The 22335-nt window shown below is 41.7% G+C and overlaps 1 protein-coding gene across 1 annotated transcript in view; it reads right to left on the reverse strand.

Annotated features, from left to right (window-relative positions):
- Positions 1-22335, reverse strand: part of SLC44A5 (solute carrier family 44 member 5) — a 47142-nt gene that overhangs the window by 2123 nt on the left and 22684 nt on the right. Inside the window, exons 5-20 of the mRNA XM_074151741.1 lie at positions 21976-22104; positions 21127-21187; positions 19365-19488; positions 18067-18150; positions 15402-15514; positions 14837-14968; positions 12281-12380; positions 9797-9889; positions 8773-8860; positions 7273-7535; positions 6109-6203; positions 5355-5458; positions 4045-4118; positions 2427-2497; positions 805-893; positions 99-183 (exon numbers count right to left, since the gene is read on the reverse strand). Of these exons, the coding sequence (XP_074007842.1) occupies positions 99-183; positions 805-893; positions 2427-2497; positions 4045-4118; positions 5355-5458; positions 6109-6203; positions 7273-7535; positions 8773-8860; positions 9797-9889; positions 12281-12380; positions 14837-14968; positions 15402-15514; positions 18067-18150; positions 19365-19488; positions 21127-21148 (1537 nt within the window). The 5' untranslated portion in view covers positions 21149-21187; positions 21976-22104. The remainder of the gene's footprint in view (positions 1-98; positions 184-804; positions 894-2426; positions 2498-4044; positions 4119-5354; positions 5459-6108; positions 6204-7272; positions 7536-8772; positions 8861-9796; positions 9890-12280; positions 12381-14836; positions 14969-15401; positions 15515-18066; positions 18151-19364; positions 19489-21126; positions 21188-21975; positions 22105-22335) is intronic.

Below are 22335 nucleotides of genomic sequence, written 5' to 3' on the forward strand. Positions count from 1 at the left end.
TAGCATGTCACCAGAATTCTGTAAGGAACAGATAGGGTGGTTTTCTACTCCTCTTCCTGTGACTTGAAGGTATTAGTGAAAAAAACCATAGTACTTACAAAAGCAGAGGAAAAGCGTGTCGACACACATTGCATAGACGCTGAAGAACCCATGTGCAACCAGGTAGGAGCCAATAATGACCGTCTACAAAACAAACCAAACGCCACCACAATAAACCCCCAAATTTAGTTTGGCACCAACACAGCAGTGTTAACACAAGTGAGAAGCCCAGTCTGGTGAGCAAGGTTGGGAGAATTTAATGGCAGCTCTGTCGCTCTACCAAAGGTTACCACTGCCGTGGAAAGGGATCACAGGTTTGGGACACTGTATCCTAACACGCAGTAGCCACTAGTTTTCCAGCTGCCAAATTGGAGTCACGTCAACTCCTGAAGACAATACATGCCAAGAATATTCTGAACTCCTACAAGACTATTCTAAAGAACAACTCATCTGGAGTTTAGGGGGACTACAAAAAGAGAAGGGGATGCATCACAAGTCCCTTCCATTAGAAGCCACATTGTCACCGGTGCCTCACCACCCACCCTGCTGTGAGTCTGAGCAAAGCAGATGTGACACCTACGTCTTCTGAAGGCGCGGAGTCACTGCGGTGCCTCTTGTGCCTGCAGGATGCAGAGGACTGGCGTCCTCCCTGCAGGGGACAGCATGCCACCAAGAGGGTGACAGGAGGGTGACCAGACCATGCCCTGAGCAGTCTGAGCATCTCAAGCTGCCCTCGGCACTCAGGAGATTCGGAGGTTGCCTTACCAACAGCGGTACCCAGTAGTAATTCAAGGCTGGGGCTTCCTGCGCAAAGATGGGTATTCTCTGTGTGAAGAAAAAGAACGCAAGGACACCTGCAAGAAGCACAGGAGATCAGTGATCCCTACACTGACTGGTTTCCCAGCAGAATGGATGAGACAAAACGAACAGACAACAGACCCAAGGTTGGTTTAAGTAAGAGTTTGTAAACAATTAATTCCTCAATACTAATTATCCGCTGGATCTGTACTCTGACAGAAAAGATATGTAAATGAATCAATTACCATAAAGATATTCATGGGCCCATAAAGACTTTAATGAATTGTTTTGTTTCATCATTCCATTGGATTTAATAGCAAAATTAATAAATAATGATAAACAAGACAATGACATGGGAAAGCAAAGACCAAAGGTGGATCTTTTCTAAAATAAAAAAAAGAGTGAAAAAAATCCTGCTGCTTTAAATTTTATAGCTTGAAGAAATATTTAACTATTTCAGAATGAAAGGAGAAATAGCAGTGCCAGTGATAAGCACAGTAATAAGTTTAAAACAGATCAATGCATCTACAACAGAAAATACCCAAAGAATTTATTCTTAAAGAGGACCAATACATTAATTAACTTCAGTATTTCATGGCTTACATTTCAGGGAATGTTTCAAACCAAATTTGCTACTCCAGTTTGAAAGTGATTCTGCAGTAATGACAAAATATTTTAGATCTGTTCTTGGTACTAATTTTCAACTTTTGATCAAAATATAATTCATTAGTAATCTAAAATATACAGAATGCAAAATACAGTTATTTGTAAAATAATGTTTGAAACTGCTGTGACAATTTAGAAAAACCATAAGGGAATATTGCCAGCATGAATTTCTGAAAGTCATAGAATGGTTTTGGGTTGGACGGGACCTTAAAGATCATCAAGTTCCAGCCCCCCTGCCCTGGGCAGGGACACCTCCCACCAGACCAGGTTGCTCAAAGCCCCATCCAGCCTGGTCTTGAACCCCTCCAGGGGTGGGGCAGTGCTGCATTTAAAAAAAACAATAATCACTTTTCTGTCACAGAAAAACATGAATAATATATTTTGGTAATTACTGATAGATAAGAAAACCCTATAATAATATTAGAAATATTTTATTTCTTTTACTATAACTTATATCTATAATGATCTTGAATACAGCAGTGCTTCAGGCCCATCTCCTGCAGACCTGTCCCATCTCCCACCGTACGCTCGCTGTCTGCTACCAGGTCAATCTCATTTGCAATTCTGTTCAGTGCTTATAGAAGGAGAACTGATTGTGGCTGACTTATTGCGTGTGAATTTGGTCAGCTATGCTGCTTTGGCTACAGGAGTCCTTGTGCCAGGAACACACGCGAGAGCAGTAAAACCAATTACAGAAAAGATGCCATCAACAACACACCAGGGCTGGGGGGGAGGGGGAAAAATAAAAAAAAAATATCTATTTTAGCTCAATCTTGCAAATCTTAGAAACACGGGAACAGGTTCCCAAATAGTCAGACCAACGGGAACATTCAGCTGTTAACTAAGCACATATGAATATGGAAGGCAAACTTGTAGGTACCAGAAAACAGAACATACCCTTTGGAAAAAATCTATTAGCTTACCTACACCACCAGCAACCAGAATTTTCCCCAGGAACAAAAGGAAGTCTGTAACTTTGTCCAGAACTGCAACTCTGTTCAGCAAAAGACAAATGATACATAATCATCACAAGCCAGACATTTGTATTCTTTCCCCTTAAATCTATGGCTAATTGACAGAACACGAGAGGAAGCTGCCTTCTGCTGGCATCACAGCTGACGATGCAATGATTGCCCCTAGGTCTTCTTTTCACTTGCTCCTATCTGGCCACATCTCATAACCGCCTAACATGCCAAATCTACTATTTTAAGATATGATGGTACAACACTAAAGGCAGGAGGCTTCTGAGCAGGGAGACAATCACAGATGACTGAATGAAGGCAGACAGAAAAATTGACAATAAATCTGCAGCCCTCATTGAAAGCAACAGGAGGGACTTTCTGCTTGAAATCCTGCCAGTCTGTCTTAGCAGAAACTGCAGGTAAATAATGGGATGGAAAATGAGCTTTGTATCATCAGCATCTTGACAGCACTATGGATATGGTAATAGACAGCACTGACTAACATGAAAGATAAACATTAAGAAATATTACAGAGAACAAATCATCATTAATCTGTCAGAATTCAGAATTAGCAAAATAAACAAGATAAAACGATGTCCGTTTGAAACAAAATTACATGCCAGGCTTTTAGCTATTGCTCTTACTGATTAAAAGCAAAAGCACAAAGGAGGGTGATATTCTGAAAGCAAGTGGAGGTGGCTTCACTTTCCTATTGCACAGGCCCCACACGGCATGGACACCACTGCACGGTACCAACGCAGGGAAACGGGAGAATTCCCCCATCTCCAACCCTTCCCTCTTCCGTATTAAGCATCGCTTCCTTTTTCCTGCCTTTCAGCCTCCCTCTCCTCCCAGTCCTTCCCTTAACAATCTAAACCAGTTTTACAGTGTCTCTTTCTTGGTAATTAGATTGTCTGCTATTGCATCAGCACAGCCTGCTCCTAAGTTTTCTCCCATTATTTTTTGATCTCACAGTAGAACAGGAAGAGCCAGGAGCAATGAAGAGAAGTACTGATGAGAATGGGGAGTTTGGCAGCAGTCTTGGCAGTGGGGAAAAGGGCCAGGGGAGTTCCCAGTACCAGGGGAGATCTGGTTATGTTAAAGATACTGGTTTTGAAAGCAAAGTACTCTCTCTTCTTTACACTCTCTGACACCACGTAAGCTTTCTGGATGAATCTGAAGGTCTTAGGTCTTTCTGCTCTCCTTTTCACAGACAGTGAGTGGACCCAAGCCCAGGAAATACACATACAGCAGATAATGAGCACCCACTCTTGTACGTCCATAGATCTCCTCTCCTGGACTCCACTGGTTCCTTGGGGCACTATTGCAATCTACTGGGCACTTAAGAATTTAAAAGAGCAATCACAACAAAACTGTTATGTTATTTCAATGTCACACAGGTTACTGTGCTGGAGAGCCCGCTGTCACACACTGAGCATTTGACGTGAGGGCCATGTCTGAGGACAGAAGCAGCTTACAGCAGTATTTGGAGGAAGCACAGGAGAGGAAAGAACTGTGGCTTCAGAGCGCAATAGCACAAAATCCTGACATTTGCAAGGACTGGGAGACGGCCCCTTACCTCACCACATTCCGCATGAGCAAAAAGAACGCTTCCTTTGCCGATGTGCAGAAGTTTTTACCATATATGGCAATCTGCAAAATAACAGTAGCTGTTAAGTATTTTAAATAGTTAGGATACCTCCTTGTATGCCAGAGTCTTACTGTGTGTAATGCATAATTCTCTCTAGTATGTGGTCTTGACACTCAGATGGACGTAAAGCCCCCATTTATCTGCTACTTCCCAGTGCTTCCCACCAGGTTGGGACACAGCATCACCCACCTTTCCCCTCCAAATCACCTGGTGATGAGCATGCCACCCCTTGTGACCTTGCAGGCAGTAGACTCAGTTTGCCAAGTAGAGCAAATAGGGTACTTGCTCAGGGATTCTTCTCGCTGTGAGTTACCTACACTAGATTTATAGACAGTGGAAAGGAGCAGGTACTTGAAGAGCAGAAGTGAGTTGAGCCCTGTAGGTATCTCCTTGGACCTGACGCTGCTCTCACTTAAGAAGAAATCAGCAATACTACTATCAAAGTCAGTGGATTTACGTCAGCATAAAGTAAAGCAGCTAAAGTTATTCAGGAACAAAACCATTTCTCCTTCCTGGAATAGCGTCCACAAGCGTAAGACATACTAGAACAGCTTTTAGTGCAGTCAGTTTAGCAACTGTAAAAAAGATAGTAAAAAAGAATACTGCCTCTTCAAGATGGCATTCATTTGAAACATCAATTGCATGAACATGGGTTATAATGAACCCCTTACAGCCACCTCTTTTGAGACAACTGTACCATTCATTCACTGAAATTTCTTCAAGTCAGAACATCCTAGGCTGTAATCTGTGCATGCTTATTTCAGTGAAAATCTGGAATTTCTCTCCTGGAAGCTCCTGCTAGTAGAATTTGTGCTTTTAACTTCCAGGAGGAAACAGAGATACCACATGCCTCCTGACCTCCTTATTCAAATACTGCCTCCAAAGAGAAGTGTCATCAACATGCAATACGAAACAAGCTAATATCCATGTTGAAATCAGGATTTCAATAGCTGAATCAGAGGGGGGAGTTAACCAGCCAGTTATGTCATCCCTTCCCACTTACTTTGGGGGGTGAGGGGGATGGACAAGGACAGCCATGAAAAGAGGCTGAGTTGAGAAAAAAGAAAAAAAAAGATCTTACTTTTTAATGGTAGGACCACATGCATTTCCTGAAAACTCCCATAAATCCCATTATTTATTCAGCAGATTCTATTACTGCTGGCTGCTGACCAACTAGCAGTGGCTAGGGTATTTTAGTGTCCCGGATAGGGGAGACCACATGCAGAGACAGCACATACCATGATGTAGGCATTTCTGTTTATAAATTTTAAGAATTTTTCCAAACACCAGAAACAGCATTTGAGGCAGCAGAGTAGAAATCTAGTGAAGGAGTTCTGTGTACCTGAAAAAAAGGAGAGAGTACATCATACATAGAATTGTCTAGGTTGGAAGGGACCTTTAAGATCACTTAGTCCAACCATCAACCTAACTCTGATAAAAAAAACCCACATCACTAAACCATGTCACTCAGCACTATGTCAACCTGTCTTTTGAATACCTCCAGGGATGGTGCCTCAACCACTTTCCTGGGCAGCCCATTCCAATGCTTAATAACCCTTTCAGTGTAAAAATTGTTCCTAATATCCAATATGAACCTCCCCTGGCACAACTTGAGGCCATTTCCTCTTGTCCTGTCGCCTGTGACTTGGGAGAAGAGACCAACCCATGAAGAGCCTTTAGAACATAGAAAGCTATTCAGAAGAAAATCTGAAATTGTGACAAAAGCAGAAACATTATTTTTTTTCTTCTAGGTATGGACTCTCTTTCTCAACCAAATTTAGCTAACTAGCTTTCAAGTAGATCAGACCCACATCCCACAGGAACTTTGCATTAAGTTCCCAAGGACATAGACTGAATTTGAGTAAATCGGCACAAATTCACTGGCTTCAAATGGAACTACAATGGCTAAAAATAATGTGGAATTAATCTCTCTTCATTGCTGAAAAAACATCTTGGGAAAGTAATAACCTAGAGCAGATTCATAAATCTCACCTTTCAGTTTGTGATCCAAGTACTCCAGTATTACTCTAATAAGCTGGACAATTGCAAGAATTAAGGCTCCAAATGCCAGCGAACCTGTATGGTAGCTAAAACAAAATAAATGACTGTTATGTTGTGCATATGTGTGTATGTACAATTATATACGTATGTGCATGTTTGTGTGTACATATATAAATAAAATTATAACTGGAGGAAGGTCCATTAGTGGGAATTACATATACTAATAGATCTTCATCCTGATCCGCCAGAGAGAGGACAGGGTGAAGCCGTTGGTGATGGTCTGAGTGCTGTGTGTGTCTCTGTCGATGTGTGGCCAGCTGTGTATATATGTGCTCTATACGCCTCTCCTGGCACGAGCGTCTCCCAGGAATACCTGCTCAGCCTTGTAACTGGTTGGGCCTGGGGCCATGGAGCCGCAGCAGCCTTGCTGCTATCAGGCTACAGGGTTCAGCCTCCCCCTAACACCTACATTTTCCTGATTGTACTGGTTTTTGACAGGACAGAGTTAGTTTTCTTCGTAGTAGCCAGGATGGGTCTATGTTTTGGATTTGTGACCAAAACAGTGTTGGTAACACGACGCTCTTTCAGCTGCTGCCGAGCGGTGCTTGCACAGCACCGAGGCCTTTTCTGCTCCTCACCCCACCAGCGATGGGCTGGGGGGCACCTGGAGCTGGGAGGGGACGCAGCTGACCCCAACTGACCAAAGGGAGGTCCCAACCATATGGTGTCCTGTTCAGCAACAACAGCTGGGGTGAAGGAGGAGGAAGAGGAGGACTTTGGGAGTGATGGCGTTTGCCTTCCCAAGTCACCGTCAGGCGTGATGGAGCCCGGCTGTCCTGGGGATGGCTGAACACCCGCCTGCCATGGGGAGCAGGGAATGAATTCCTTGTTGGGCTTTGCTGGCGCACACAGCTTTGCTTTACCCATGAAACTGTCTTTATCTCAGCCCACGCGTTTTCACACTCTCACCCTCCCGATTCTCTCCCCATCCCACGGGGGAGAGCGAGCGGCTGGGTGGGCCTTGGCTGCCGGCGGGGATCAACCACAGCGCTGACTAATCGTTTTCATTTGATACTCCAAGTCTGGCTTCCCTAGATGTAAAATAAGCATTTGTTGGATACGTGACCAGGCTCCCATCCAGCTCCACGGTCTTACCGTATTGCTCGTCCGAACGAGGAGAAGAGCGGCCACAGTGGAATATCGGCTGGTTTTCGAGAGGCCCAGTAATAGGAGGCAAAGGCACCGGCGAGGGTACACTGACCCAGCGCAATCGCAAAGTTCACCAGCCAGAGAAAGACAAAGGCATTGGCTAACTGGAAGATGAAGATGTACTTATGGTACAGGCTTTCTCCTCCATAAAAAGCAAAAGTACACTGAGCACCTGGACACAATTTAGTCACGTTGGTTTTGTTAAAAGTCTGTATAGAAAGAAAAATAAACAACACAATGATAAGCAATGAATTCTGTGTACATAGTCTCTGAAGTTTAGCAGCTTAATACAAATAACACAATTCTGCTTGATGTTTCGTTAGCTCGCGCAACGCTGCACTCCAATACTATGTAACCTGTTCACTATTTAAGGATTCACATTAATGTCTTATGCAGGTGCGTAACATGCAGTTAGCAAACAGGGTTATTCACCACATGCCTCAAACCTACATAAATGGAATCTGAATTTCAGAAGTCTACTTTTAAGACACATAAACGCTTCAGTTTCATTAAAGACAATCTGATCACAAAAAAAAATAAATAAAATTATTTACTTGAAAACCAGAGTCAAATCTGCGGTTTGGGTAAATCACAACTATTGAATTGAAATCAACTGAGCTATGCCATTTTATACAAGCTGTGGATGTGGTCACAATTTCCCTTACCTATCTCAGAGTATTAAAACAGGAGTAGTCTTTACATTGAATTACTTTTCCCTGTTTCTATTGTTCATTTCATGTATTTGCTTAGTTTGGTTATGAAATAAAACCAGTCAATTTCTAATCCCTTTCTTTTTTAGTGTTCAGAGATCAGCAGGGTGGGGAATTGTTTGGGATATACATAACCACAGCAGTACATCGAAATTTAAACACCTGAAAATAACCCTGATATAACATGTGTTAAGTATTTCTAGTTTAAAAAGAATACTTAAATTTAACACTAGAGTCAAGTCAAAACATTTGACTGAAGAAAAAACAAAACAAAAGACATATATTTTTGGAGCTTCCTGAAGGTCATTGCTGTGCCAAAAGAACCTAAATATTCAGGTAAACCTCTGCTTCAAAACACAGCTGGTTCTTGGGCAAGTGGGAGGCACAGATTTCAAAGTCTTCCATCGCCTTTTGAGGACCATGAAACAGAATCCTCATGAATTCAAGAACACCTTTCCAAATAAACCTGTACTTCTATGTCTTCTTTTCTCACCCTGTAACTTAGAACACTTATTATTTACCTGCCTCACAAGACAGTTTTGCAGAAAAAATAGTTTACGTCTGTAAACTGCTTTGAACAAAGAAGTATTATCTGAACTCTATGTACTATTTTCAGATTTAACATAAGGAATCATTACTTAAAATATGTACATTTTCTACTAGCACTTCATTTAATAGTGATCAATAAAACGCAATTAGTATAGCTGTCACTAGAGGTAAATATTGTTACACTTACCTCTGGGTCACAAGTCAGGTTTGCATACTTGCACAGCGTTTGATTAGCCATTACTTTATACACAGGTTCTCCTGATGTAGCCAGAAAACTGGATGAAATATTTTAAGGAGGAATCACAGAACCGTAGGCTTTGAGCAGTGGGTAACCACCAGCTCTAAAGAACTCCTGCAGATAACAGGAAAACTGCTCTGGCTACGCAGAGGTGTATATGAAGGGTTGACAGACAAGACCGAATACTCTCGTTACTTAGAGAACTGAGGCAAACTCCGCCCCGGAGCTGTAATAACCACTGATCAGAATGTGCAAAGGGAATAACCTTGAAAGCTGACTCAGTCTCTCCTGCACATCCACCTTCGACAAGGCAGATTGTGCAGTAGTTCTTTGATCATATTTTGGTGGAAGTAGACACAGAGCATAAAGATAAATTAACATTGTCCTAAACAGCAATTACTGACCCTCTTTGCATGTGAAAGAACAATTTGTTTTCAAAAAGCAATTTTCCCCTTCTTGATCCCTTGCCAAACCCTTGCTGTTCCAGGAACAGAGAGTGAGTGGTGGCTATTACGCCATTTAGAGAGGACTCAGTGCACTGTATGTTCTCTCACACCTTTCCTATATTTTCTGAACTAAACACACCTGGAGCGAGCCCAACCATCCCCAGCTTCCTGAGAGACCATTCACACCAGGCCTACAGAGCACATGGCACATTAAAGGCCATATTCACTCTTTGCTGAGTACCCTTTTCACCCCTTAAAGTCAACCTTATTTAATACTTAAGGCCTTGTATGATCCCCCTGCCTTGGTGTGAATTTTAGGGCATCTCCTTTTAAAGTAATTAAACTCACTGTTTGATTTGTACATGCCACGCACACATGCCGTGAGGAAGCGTGTCTCAGTGCGGCACGTCCTGAGCGACCCAACAGTCCTCTTAATGCCGGTTTGATTAAGGCGAAACAGTAGAGAATTATCTGTTCTCGCAGACAGAAGACTCTTCCCCCAGAGACACACACGGACAGAAGGATACACAGCTGTCACAGCCCAGTAGGAAATACAAATGGCAATGAGTATGAAGGTGACGATCGGGTAGAACAATGTAGACATTATATAGCCAATAGCCCTATGAAAGAAACAAAATATATCGGTAAGCTACAGCAATTTTAGAAACAAGCTTTTTACCAGTCCTTTTCAAGCATCATCCTCTCTGAGCTACTTGTTGATAGTGGTAGCACAATCTAGTGCTGGGATCTCAGAATACCGTAGGTTCTTTCCTCAAATGTCTTCATGTCTTCACTTTGTCATTCTACCACTCCACTTTTATTGGCAGCGCTACGGTCAACTTTATCAATTCACCATGTTCAAGCCTGTCTTCTACTTTCTCCTTCTCCATTACTGCTACAGAGATCCAGCTCTTTCCAGGTCACAAACCCATTTCAATCACATCTTGCTGACTGCTGCAGACATCACCCTTTATTTCCTCATCCCGCTCTGCTCAGCTCCTAAGCCCTTCCTTCAGCTCCTGCACACCTGAAATCACCTCTTGCCAATTTGTATTTGAGGAGACTGTTCCCAGCCCCTTTCCTGCTTTAGGTACTAAGTATTCTGGGGCAGGGACATTCCATTCAGCTTTTCTTTGTAATGCCAGGATGCGTTAACTCCTCTTGCACGTGCCATAAAGGAGTGGTGCTCACCTTTGCTGCTGGCAGGCAGAAGGAATAATGCCCTTTCACTGCTGACAGCTTAGAGAGCTCCTTTTAACGCCAAGGCTGATGTTTTAGAGGCTGACATTCTACTAATACTTCCTGTGGCTGGAATGCAACTAGTGAGCAGGAGCTCGAGCGTGCTGGGACTCCTCTGTGGGTCGGTGAGCTGGTCCAGCCCCTCTGGGAAACCAGCTGCAGCAGTGGCAGGGGCGAGCTCCTCCGGCCGGGAATCCCTCGGGGTGCGATCAGAGAGCACACGTTCTGTTCACTGAAGCTTACAGGTTCTCTTTACACTCCTCTCATCTGCCTCTTCCTGCTACACTAAGTTTTCTTTCCAGTGACCATGTAAAGCTTATCACATGCCTTTTTGTCTCTCATTATTTCTTATAGTATTTCTCCTATGACTTGTTGCACTTCTGCTGCTATTTTTTTATAGGAGGCAGTTTCCAGAACATAAAAGGAGACAAATTTACTCAGTTCCTGCTGCTAAACTAGTAAATATATCCAGTCACCAGCAGCTTAGCTTTCATCTTCCTGAATTTGGGGCATGGTCTGTTAGGTTTACAGCAATAACATAGTGTTTCACCTCACGCATTGTGCATGACAGTAAAAACATCAGCCTCGAGTGTCCTTTCCAGGCTGCTGAAAAACTACAGAATGTTATTACTTCTCAGCAGGAAGTTTATGAAATTTCTGAAATTCTTCTACCTGTCAAGGCTGTGAACAGAAGTGTTGCAGAGTGTTAAAAGTGTTCCTGGATTTTAATGAACAGGAATTAAAGAGTATCATTTAGTGCTGCCAAAATTAATTGCAATGCTCTAATTGCACAGTAGCATAACACAGGAAACAGGTACCTGGCTGAATGCAGAACTTCAATATTTCTTAATTCATTACAGAAATCCCAAATCCTGATTGCTGAGAACCACAATGTCAACACAGATGGCAGAAAACTACAAGCACGTGGACACAGATGAAGTCAGTGCTAACTCCACGTGCTCTAACAGAGCTCGGCTTCCAAGGCTGGTGAGACCTTGGCCTATTCCCAACGAAATCCAAGGGCCTGGTGTCTTAAGTCCATTTCTCCTTTGTTATATTCACATTTTTTAAAAGAAGAACTCTTAGCACTGTGTAAAACAGTGTAAAACAGTAAAACACTGTGAACAAGTCTATGCAGATTTCAGCAGACGCAAAATGAAGAGGTCTCCTGGGCCTTCAACTCTCACATCCTGCTCTGCTTTCTTCTTTACTCAGAGCCGAAGAAGTCTCTTGGACTGCGCCTCATTGCAATGTCTGGTCATGGAAGTCTCCCTTTCTCTCTGCAGATTTATGCATGTCAATACAAAAGTTTGATTGGAGCCAGAAGAATCCAGTCGTTCCTCAACAAACGCCACAGCCCAAACACCACCAGTCCTCTACCACTAGTACGTCACTCCTGAGACAAGGCCATGACAGAGCCAAGCTGGCAGCTCCCAGTCCCGGGCTCCTGGCGACAGTGCACCACACTTGTCATTTCTGCCCATGCACCTCCTTGCACTGGGGGTACACGTACCACTAACCATGTATCTACTCTTCAGGCAGGGAGCTGAGAAAGAAGAAATGTCTGACTGCAAAAGAGGAAGCTCTTATAAGCACAGTCTCATTAGCAGAGAACTGGCACTCCTTTTACTACCTGTTTGGCTCAACAAATCCAGTGTTGTACCTCAACCCCCAACTTTCTGCCCTTGGTAGTGCAAGATGAAGCTCAAGCAGCAGGTACCCTAGAGATCACTTAATAAAATTCAAAATATATTCAAATCAGACAAACATACCTACTACCTTCCTTCAACAGTGCAATAGCAATCCGGATCCGATTCCTTAGGAAGATCAGCATCAGTATAATTATGACCTCAACAATACAAAGTAGTATCACTGAAAACAAACAAACAAAACCACTTAGATTTATCAAGAAATGAACCAATATGCTTCCTCTGTAGATTGTTTTTTTTCCCTTGTATAGTGTTCATGAACTCCATAAAATTCCCTGCTAGAGCAGATCTCTCTTTCTCTCACTGCACTTGCCAATCTTCAATCCCATTTCATAGATTTGTAAATTCCAGTGCAGAGAAGTTCTACATGCAGAGTTAGTCAGAATGAATAGGACACTGACATTAGCATTTATAATTTTAGAAGAAAGATGGAACATACCATTCTCAAACAAAGACAATAATTTACTTACATGTGACTGTAGTATTTGGCCTTGGGTACAGTTCACCCTTAACAAATTCTGCTTTGCATAAACAAGCATTCTGCATGTTTATACCCTAATGCCGCTAATTTGTAGTATTTAGAGACAATAAAATAAATAAAAAGGTGGTGAAGAGTCAACTTTTTCAAGAAAAGTGCATTTTTCTGATTAATATGTTATTCTAACATTTAGGTGTACTTAAATCAATAGGTTCGTTTGAGTATTAACCTGGCACGAGCTCCTTTCATTTGAGTTAAAAAACAGGCTAAGATAGGATAGTTTTGGACAAATTACTTTCACTTTCCAGCTGTGCTGCTGGAATCATACAAACTTGTATCTCAGCATGGTGCTCAGAAAGCTGAGTGCACCATGTCCCAGAACATTTCCTCCCTTAGTTATGAGCAGTGTTTGAATCATAACCCAGAGCTGGTTTAAAGAGTCTGCTTCAGTCCGAGTTCTGTTTGTGTCAGTTCAAAATCTACTTCTGCAGTAGAAAGTAAAAAAAAAATTCTCTGGATTTCATCTAGAGAAGACAGTCTTTAATGCCTGAAGCATATCTCCTCCGACTCTGAGGCAGATCCATTAGTTCCAGGTGCTTCAAACGGTCAGAGAGTGTTTAAACCAGCCCCGCCGTTGTGGAAGGCTGCACACAGCAGGACCTGTCTCCTCCGGCTGCAACCAAGAGGTTTTGTGGAGGGAGACAGAAGGGGTAATACCCCTAAGCCTTGGCTTGTCTGGAGGTTTACAAAGGGACATGGGAACTGGGTTCTGGTCCCACAGCTTAGATGCAGTCTCAGAATCCAGACCCAGACAGTCACAGACGACGTTAAATTGTGGTCCCAAGTATTACCAGTACCCCAACCCATCACAGCTGCAGGTGGCAAATGACTGCTGTAGTGCTCAGAGCCACAGACAAAGTTTTGTTACACGCATTTCAGCACCTATTTTTGATACGGTTCCCCATGGAGGAATAATCAGGTTTCTTTAAAGTTGGTGTCATTCCGGTTCAGCTCTGTTAAGTTAATGTAGATTGTCCCAAACTTTGTGAAAAAGGAAACCAATGTCAGTACACGATGCGTTCTAGACTAGAACTAAGAGGACCTATGTTTTCTTCAAGGATATTTGACTACTTTGCTGTGTGACTTTGGAAAAGTAATTTAATTCCTGAGTACCTCAGTCATCTGAGAGTGACACTGGCCTCTAGACACACTATACATGGGCTGCTAAGAATCAGGCAGGGGACGAGCTTGGAGAGTTACAAGGAAAAGCATAATAAAGTCCTGATACTCTCTAGGGACAGCATACTAAAAACGCTCTGCCTCAGCAGCATGTAGAAGATGCTTCAGCTCAATGATCCAACATAGAGTTAAAAGAAGACACAAAGCAGAGAACGGAGATTTAAGCAGTAAACTACTGCTCTATTCACGTAGCTCCCAATAGGGAGAGGCAGTGTTTTTGGTTATGTCCCATCCATCATCAGCTCCTGTCTGAGTGCCTTCTAATAGAGCAGTAACAGCAGCGCAAGTAACATTTGACAGGTATTTGTTCTTTCTTCCACCCCTCTTTCCCTGGAGAGGGATGTGTGTACTGCAGGCTGCCTTGTCCCAGTAGGATTTTGTTTTAAATACACTACCCCTGTAGGAGAAGGCAACAAAGCACTTTTGAAAATAAAGGTGATGAAATTTGCAACGGTTCATTCCACAGTCTTAAATCAGCCTCAAAGAAAATTCAGTGACCTGAATGTAAACAGTTGTACAAAGATGTGGAGTTATTATTCTCATTTCTGGGGCCCTCAAAGAGGGAGAATAAACAGATTGCCCCTCCTTATACAACTTCATCAGGACTAACTTAGTTACTGCCTCCTAATTCCCCTCTATGAAGACAAGACACGCAGGAAGTGGGATGGTAATAACGCAAGAATTTTTCACTCTCATCACTAGTGTGATTGCATTATCTCCCCTTAGAAAAATACTAGTCTCCTAGCAAAAAAGTAGATTTTTGCACAATAAAAAGAGAATTCTGCTTACTTCTCTGAGTGACATATGTAGAAGAGGAGATTTAACAAGGCAGAAACTGTAGGAAGACAGTGATGGTTCTCCTGAGTATCCATTAGCAGATACCAAGTTTAACGGGTACTTACTAAATGCTAACCACGTTTGCCTCAGTTGCAGGTAAACTCTGAAGTCTGTCTGGAATCCAATATCGTAAACAGTGAGGTCAGATCCAGGTATTCCTTTAAGATGATCATACTCCCAGTAACAGTGCCAGATGCCTTTTAAAAAACAAACAATAATCACCAGCGTTTCTGAAGAGTGCCAACACAATTTTTTTTTTTTTTTAAAAGTCGTTTACAAGCCAAGAGTTTTGTCTCCAGCGTGTCAGGTAAGCAAAAACCAAAAATGCATTACTGTGAGAGTAATCAACTGTAACATCACATATACAGAGAAGAACTACCAGTACAAGTGAATACAGACTAAGTATACTGCAGGTAGATAATTCAACTTACTAAATCTGGGGCTAAGTATCAGCACAGATGGATTCTTACTAAATTTTGCTGCCATTTACGCCCTTCTCACTTAACTGTGTCTAAAACTAGGCATTAATTCCCCCAACTGTACCATTTAATTGATGTAATTACTGATTTTTCTTGCCCAAACTTAAGCAATAAGGAAAAATAGCCCCAGAGGCTGGAAGATTACACCTACCGTAACCTATAATTCCAATCACACCAAAGATGAAAATCCAGAAGAGAACCCCAGCCGTGAACCTCAATAACACAAGGAAGAGCAGACTCACAATCATTGCAATGAACAGCCCACTAGAAAGACAAGAAACAGAAACACAGGGAAAACAAGTGTGAAAATCTTCACTTTCTCACATGCCTGTTACTCCAAATGAGGGTCACTTCATCTCACATAAGAGAGTCATTTGTAAAAATGTAGTTCAGAATCTTCCCCATGAAATAGATCCTCATGGCTATTATCTGCCCTTACAAACAAACAGCTTATAGATGATGATCTCGCAGTGCAGGGGCAGAAGCGTTTGCATACACTGGGTTCTTGGGTACAAGGGGACCCGTACAATGCCTTCGTGGTCATTTGCAGCAGCCGAACAACTCGCTGCCTCTTCCAGCCCATGGTCCAGTCCGCAGGCCAGAACTGGAAGAATACCTGTGTGGGGGGAGGCTGCTGTTCTGTGGCCTCCATCAAAAATCCCTACTTGCAAAGAAACAATGTGAGTAAAGTAACATTCTAGGATCTTTCCTAGGAAAAAGCAATAAAATTTAGGAGGAAAACCAGTGACTCTTTCTACCCATCAGAAGAGGAAATGATCAGGGCACTGTGATGCATAAAAAGAAACTGTTGAGAGCTCTCAATGCGGTCCCTAGTAAAGACATCTACAGAGTGTCTCCTCTTTATCCAGTCACCGGTTATCAGTGTTTTCACTTCACTCCCAGAAAGCAAGTCAGAAAGGAAAAAATGACTGCAAAAGGCCTTTGTACTCTGCAAGGCTTTCTAAAGCAATGTGAATAAAGTAATGTGAATAATAAACCCACCCAACAAACATCCAGCTCAGACACTTCACAGAACATTTAATTCCTCAGAATTTTTAGTAGATGTTACATCAGAATTTTGTATTAGTACAGGCTCAAAAAAATTTAAAACCTCTTCTTGCCTGTGTTCAGTAACTTCTCTTCTGAACGTTCCCAGCTTATTTAGCCAGTTACCAAAGATAAAAAATGGGTCAGCCTGACCATGAACAATCAAAACCAGATGTTTTGGGCAAACTAAGCCAGATGGGCAGAGGGACAAGAAAACGAACATCAGCTTATTTAGTTAAACCTTTGTAAGCTGGTCTTAAGTTCTAGCCCTTTAAAGGTTTCCTAGTATGATGTATTTTCCCTTTCTGAATGGCTTGTTTGAAATTCAGAATGTATTCCTCAAAAAGTTGTAGTTTTGGAGCTTATCACTCTAACATGCTAACATGTTAGTTACCAATCAGTTGCCTTTATCTAAAGTTATCCTAGTCCTAGTAACACCAAAACTGAGTACCTGGTAGCTACTGTCCTCAACAGACTGGGCCCCTTCAACTGAGGCTTGAAAGCAGCAGTGCTCTGGGGGCGTGCTAAAAAGATTAAAGCAACCCCATATTTAATTTTTAATCCATCTTCCTCTCACTATCGGGCCTTCATCGTCATCACCCAGACTCTAGCACTCAAATATGTTTGTCCAGAAATCATTTAATGTACGCTATCATTTGTTGAAAAATCTGAAGAAAATTCTGTCCAACTACTTTAAAAGTAGTAACAATTCCTTATAAAAATCTCGTATCTGAAATGTGGAAATTGGCTTCAGTATTCGGAATTTCTGTTCAAAAAATGGTCAATTCTCTCTCCAGCCCATCTGTTCAGTGATTTGAAAGAATCTGCACCATAAGCCTGATTTCAAAAAGAGATCTAGAGAGAACTGAGCTTGCTGAATACCAGTGAGTTTCTTGCCACTGGCTATCGTGAGCAGAGTATCAGACTGTAAGAAAGCTGTCCTCCCACCAGTGACTGAACACCCTTAAAACCTGACAGCTTATGTTTCTGAACTGACTAATTCTCCATATTAAGTTTATTACCTAAATTTTATGTATTTATTGTTGTGGCTTTCCATTCAGACTTGAATAATATACACTTACTATGTGCATGTTATAGGCTCTCACCTGGCAAAGACTTCTGCTCCTGTTTAAATTGATCAACACCCCAGTCCACCAAAAACAATATTAATGGGCTAAGAATGCACATATACTTACATATTTGCCTCAGCAAAATAGCTACTTCTTTTGCTACAGTGCTACATTTTTACTAATTGGCGATTAGTGGCTATCAATTGCAAAATAAAGTTAATATTGTTCAATATTTTTTGCTCTTGATGTTGCTTTGCCTGCTGCATTGGATTTATGTATTATAATGGATTTAACTACATATTGCTAGTATGAATTCAGATATTATGTGTTTTTTATATATATACTAATGACACTTAGGAACCGCACTTGGTTTGAAAGTCTCTTAATTAAGATTTTTCAGTTTTGGAATTACCAGACAGATGGGTCCTGCAACAGAAGACAGCATCTCCTGTTTTTCTGCATGGTAGGCCATTAAAAAGCTACTCCAGATCAAGTGACACTCCCTGCATGTATGCTGCGCTATCCTCACCTCACCTGCAGAACCATAAAAACATGATTATCATGTGAGGAAAGGAAATTACATTTGATCTTTGAGTTTAAAAGTAGGATTGGTACAAACAAATACAAGACCTATTTCTTAATTCCCTGCACGCTCCAAAGTGAATTTGGAAAAATTAAAAATATACATGAAAATCTTACATTAAAATCCAATACCAAGAAATGGCATAGTCTTCAAAAATTTTCACTCCAACTGATCTTGCATCCAGGACACTATTGATGCCACTGAGAAAAGACAAACCAAAGAAAAGGTTGCTTTGGGTAGAAAAGCAGAATTATTTAAACAACAAATAGTCTCAGTGAAAGAATTTGAAATATCTTTGCTAGTGATACGAGTATATTACCATCCTCCAGCCCCAGTTCTGTAACCAAGCCAATATCAATCACAGTTATGCCAAAGCAAAAACCTGTGTACAAACGTCTACATAGCTCCTGCAAAAGCTTTTTAAGAAAGCTTTATGAGTACTAACTATCGCCAGATATAATTGCTTTTTATTTCACAAGAAAGGTGTGTACTATTAAGATCTGCAATGTACCAAGAGCCAAACAGTTGTGACTTTAGAAGTGCTAATAACAAAAGGAGAAAACAGCTCGGTGAAGCAAAAGGTTGACTTTACAGAACTGTCTTCCTGTTCTGCAAAGCGCTTGCCCATGTTAGTATTTTCCCAAGAAGAAATGAAGGATCTTCTTATCAAAGAACAGATAACGTAGCTGTAGATACCAGAAGAAGGGAACCTGATAAGATGCAGGTGTTATCAGTGTGGTAAGATGCTGGAATGTGGTAGTCCTGGATTGAGAGGCAAGAAAAGGCACCCCGTGCTCCAGGCAGGCTGAGGACCGGCAGCAGCTGGAAAAGTGAGGCTATTGCAGCAGTTCTTTCTCATCCTGGTTGATGACCAGGCTTGGAGATGCTTGCTGTCCATCTGCAAGGGAGGTGCTGTCATGCACCAGAGCCCAGTACATGGCTTTTTGACCTTTAGACATGCACTAAAACCGGGAGCTCTCCGACAAGGCGAGATGCCCCACGGACTAGGACAGTCCATGTTAGTGGAAAGTCCACCACAGGAAGGAACAGCTGAGGCCATTGCTTGCTCGCCTGAGTCCTGCAGCACGAGGATTTCATTTTGAACCTCCTTTACCTTTCTTCAATACTAATTTTTGCAAGGAAAAACAACAAGAATGCTTTAAAAACTGATATTCATTCTGAGACAATCAGACTGAAACTTCTGGCTCCTTGCTCATTTCTGCATACCACAGTGCTGGTTTTCCTTACTGGAACTTTGCAAGTGCCCAGGGACAGAGAGACCATTTACCAGCAAGTCCTGCCTGCGTACCCTCAGCCATTTGCTACAACAGATTCCGATTATTTTTTTCAGTTCCTAAATTATTTCATAATCTCAGAATCCATCAAAGGAGCACTGAAGAAGGGTAAAACATACTTTGCAGCTTCCCTGAGATCAGTTACATTTCTTGTTTTCCCTCTTCCATCTCTGAACGTAGTCTGATTCGCCACGGTTAGCACACCATTCTTCGTGGAGAAGTCTGGGAAGCATCTCTTAAGAACTATTCAAAATATCAAAACGAAACATGCATATTACGTTTCATGTCAAGCTCCACTTTCATCACTTTTCTTTTGTAACATATTTAAATCACTTCAGATTGACAGTCAATTGTTTTTCACCTGATTATCTAATGATATGTTGACTTTGACAAGTCTTGGAAGAGCCTTTATATTCAAGATCATGATTTTTATGCTCTGGGGCTTTGTGTCCAAGCTTAGGCATGGTGGGATCATAGCTTTCACCTGGAGATTCTGGGTGCTACCAAAGAACAACAGCAGCATCTGTAGCAGTTTAACAATTTGTAATAAATGCCAAACTTACTCTCTGTCAGTACCTGGGCGGCTTACAGAAAATTGCAGCTTCTCAAACATGTCATTTCATGCTAATAATCAAACCCACCCCCAGGGACAGACTCAACATGACTGGTCATGAATGGCATTAGCACCCAAAACATGACACAACAGCGGGTGCCAGTTCCTCATATGCCAGATGAGCTGCAGCACCAGCCACTATCACCAGATTTTCTTGGAGAGGAAGCAATGGAAAAAAGACAGAAACTATTGGTTAGACAGACGGAGGAGGAGATTATAAAAGAGAGAGAAAAGGACAGCTATTTACATACTCATTTATGCTGCCCTGCTCTTTGCTGCAAAAGGTCCCGTTTTTCATGCCAAAAGGAAGAGCAGGTCAGTCCTCTGACACCGCTGTACTTTAACTTTATATAACAATTCTGTGCTTTCCTTACCAAGTTCCAACAATTACTGATGCTAGGGTTCAATATTCAGTCTAGAAATCTATCCCACCAATTATTCCAAGGAAATAATCAAGTAACAGGTCTCTTTCACTCCCTCTGTAATTTTTGCCCTTTGTTGTACTGTAAAAGAAGATAATAGCTTCTTTGCAAATTATTTTCTGTCTTTGGGGTCAGTATATCAGTTTTTCATACAAATTCTTAATATTTTTTAAAAATTTAATCCATATTTTCTCTTTTTTGATAACCTGTCCCTGGTTTACATGATGTCTATTTTAAAGCATGGAAAACTAAACAGCAAGTTGTGATTTGCATGAGCTTCTGGGTCACTGACAGACACTCTTGACATTACACTTCTGCAGCTGAGATCAGCTCTGAGACCTGTGGTTATCTGCTCTGAAATACCTGCTGACCATAGTGACAGAAACACTTTTTGGCCCCTAAATTCCTCTGCACGCCCTGCACAGCCAGCACTGCAACTGGAACGCCAGCTGGGTTGTAACTGGGCTCAGGCATCACTTGAACGTCAGCATCTGGCCACAGGATCCTCCCTACCGTCCTGGCGTCTCCTTGACGCCAATGGGGCTGCTCGCTCCCGTGTTTTGGGAAGCACAATTTCAGCTGTAACCTTTTGTTATCAGTGATGATTCAAGAGCAAGAAAGAGCTCAGCTTGACCCAATCACATGCTGAATGTTCACAGATGGCAGTTAGAAAAAATAATAACAAATCTTTACACTTTCAAACTGTTTAAAATTGAATGGACATCACTGTCAGATAACAGACAGCTCCTAGTGACCTTACCACAAAACACTTTTCAGGCTGGAGTTGTGCTTTAATGTGAACGCTTATAATCTGCTAAGATGTGTGTAAGAAGTAGAACCACTCACAAGGCCTGCTTGGAATGATCATCGAAGGACAATCTTCATCACGTAGAACTTGAGCAACAGACTAAAAAGGGGAAAAATAGGAATGCTGAATACGTAGTAGAATAACTGCGTGGTTTTTGTTTCTCACCCAGTCTGAGAAAATGCCCCAAACTGGAAGTTGTAGCCTCCTCCCCAAACTTGACTGGTGGAGCTACAAGATACATTCATGATGTAAGTGAGAATCCAAACTGTCATTGTGATTTGGGCAAAGACTATTCTTCTTTCCTTTTCCACTGACAAAAAAGAAAAGACTTGTTCATTAGGATCAGTATCTAAGCCAGAAGTGACTGGACAATTGTTCCTTGAAGGGGAAGGCTCCCTTTCACCTTCTCTCTTAAGGAAGAGTAAGAATTTAACACAATTAAAATAGCTGAATTGCAAGGTGTGTTAAAGATAGGAGAAATAACACTGTATATTTGAGTGTAAAATCAGCTACATGAAGGATAGATTAATTTTCCAAGCTAAATTACTAAGTAGCCACAGATGATTCAGGAGCCTTAAGACCCGGTTTGAGTTACTCTGCTATGCTGCAGTGGAGCACCTCAGTACTAACGGACACTGCTTGCCACCGTACTGCGACTGCACGGGGAGCTGCAAATATTCTTTTAAGCAAAAAGTAATAATTTAAAGAGTGCGGGGGTTGGTGTGCATACAAGACTTCCACCCCTGATTAAATCACTGTCAAACCATATATATGGGACAACTCCTTATATGGTGAAATCAGAATAATTCAAAGCTTTGATGTAGATCAGTAAAATCAGGCATATTACATATTGCTTGAAAAAAAAAAAAGTACTGATACATACACACCTTGCGAGGATTGTTAAAACCAGGTTTGCAGAACTGCCTGAAGTAATTCCACTGATCTGGTTTATATCTGTAGGAAGCCTGAACATCAATGTAGGTTGCAAACCTGTCTGGGCACTTCGAGACACAAAGCTGCAAGAAGAGAAAAAAAATAGTAAAGACACACTGAGGGTAGAGAAGGATAAGGAAAGTCAGTGCAATTAAAAAGCAAGAAAAAGGCCACCTATAAAAGCGCACTGTTTTATGGAATTGCCTTCAGTAATGTTCACTGCAGAATTTAGAAAGGAACGTATGTTTTCCTTTCGATTCCCTAATGAATACTCAAAAAAATCTTTGATGAATACACTTTCAAAGTCTCTCCTC

This window comes from Numenius arquata, chromosome 8 (assembly GCF_964106895.1).
Source record: "Numenius arquata chromosome 8, bNumArq3.hap1.1, whole genome shotgun sequence".
Lineage (NCBI taxonomy): Eukaryota > Metazoa > Chordata > Aves > Charadriiformes > Scolopacidae > Numenius > Numenius arquata.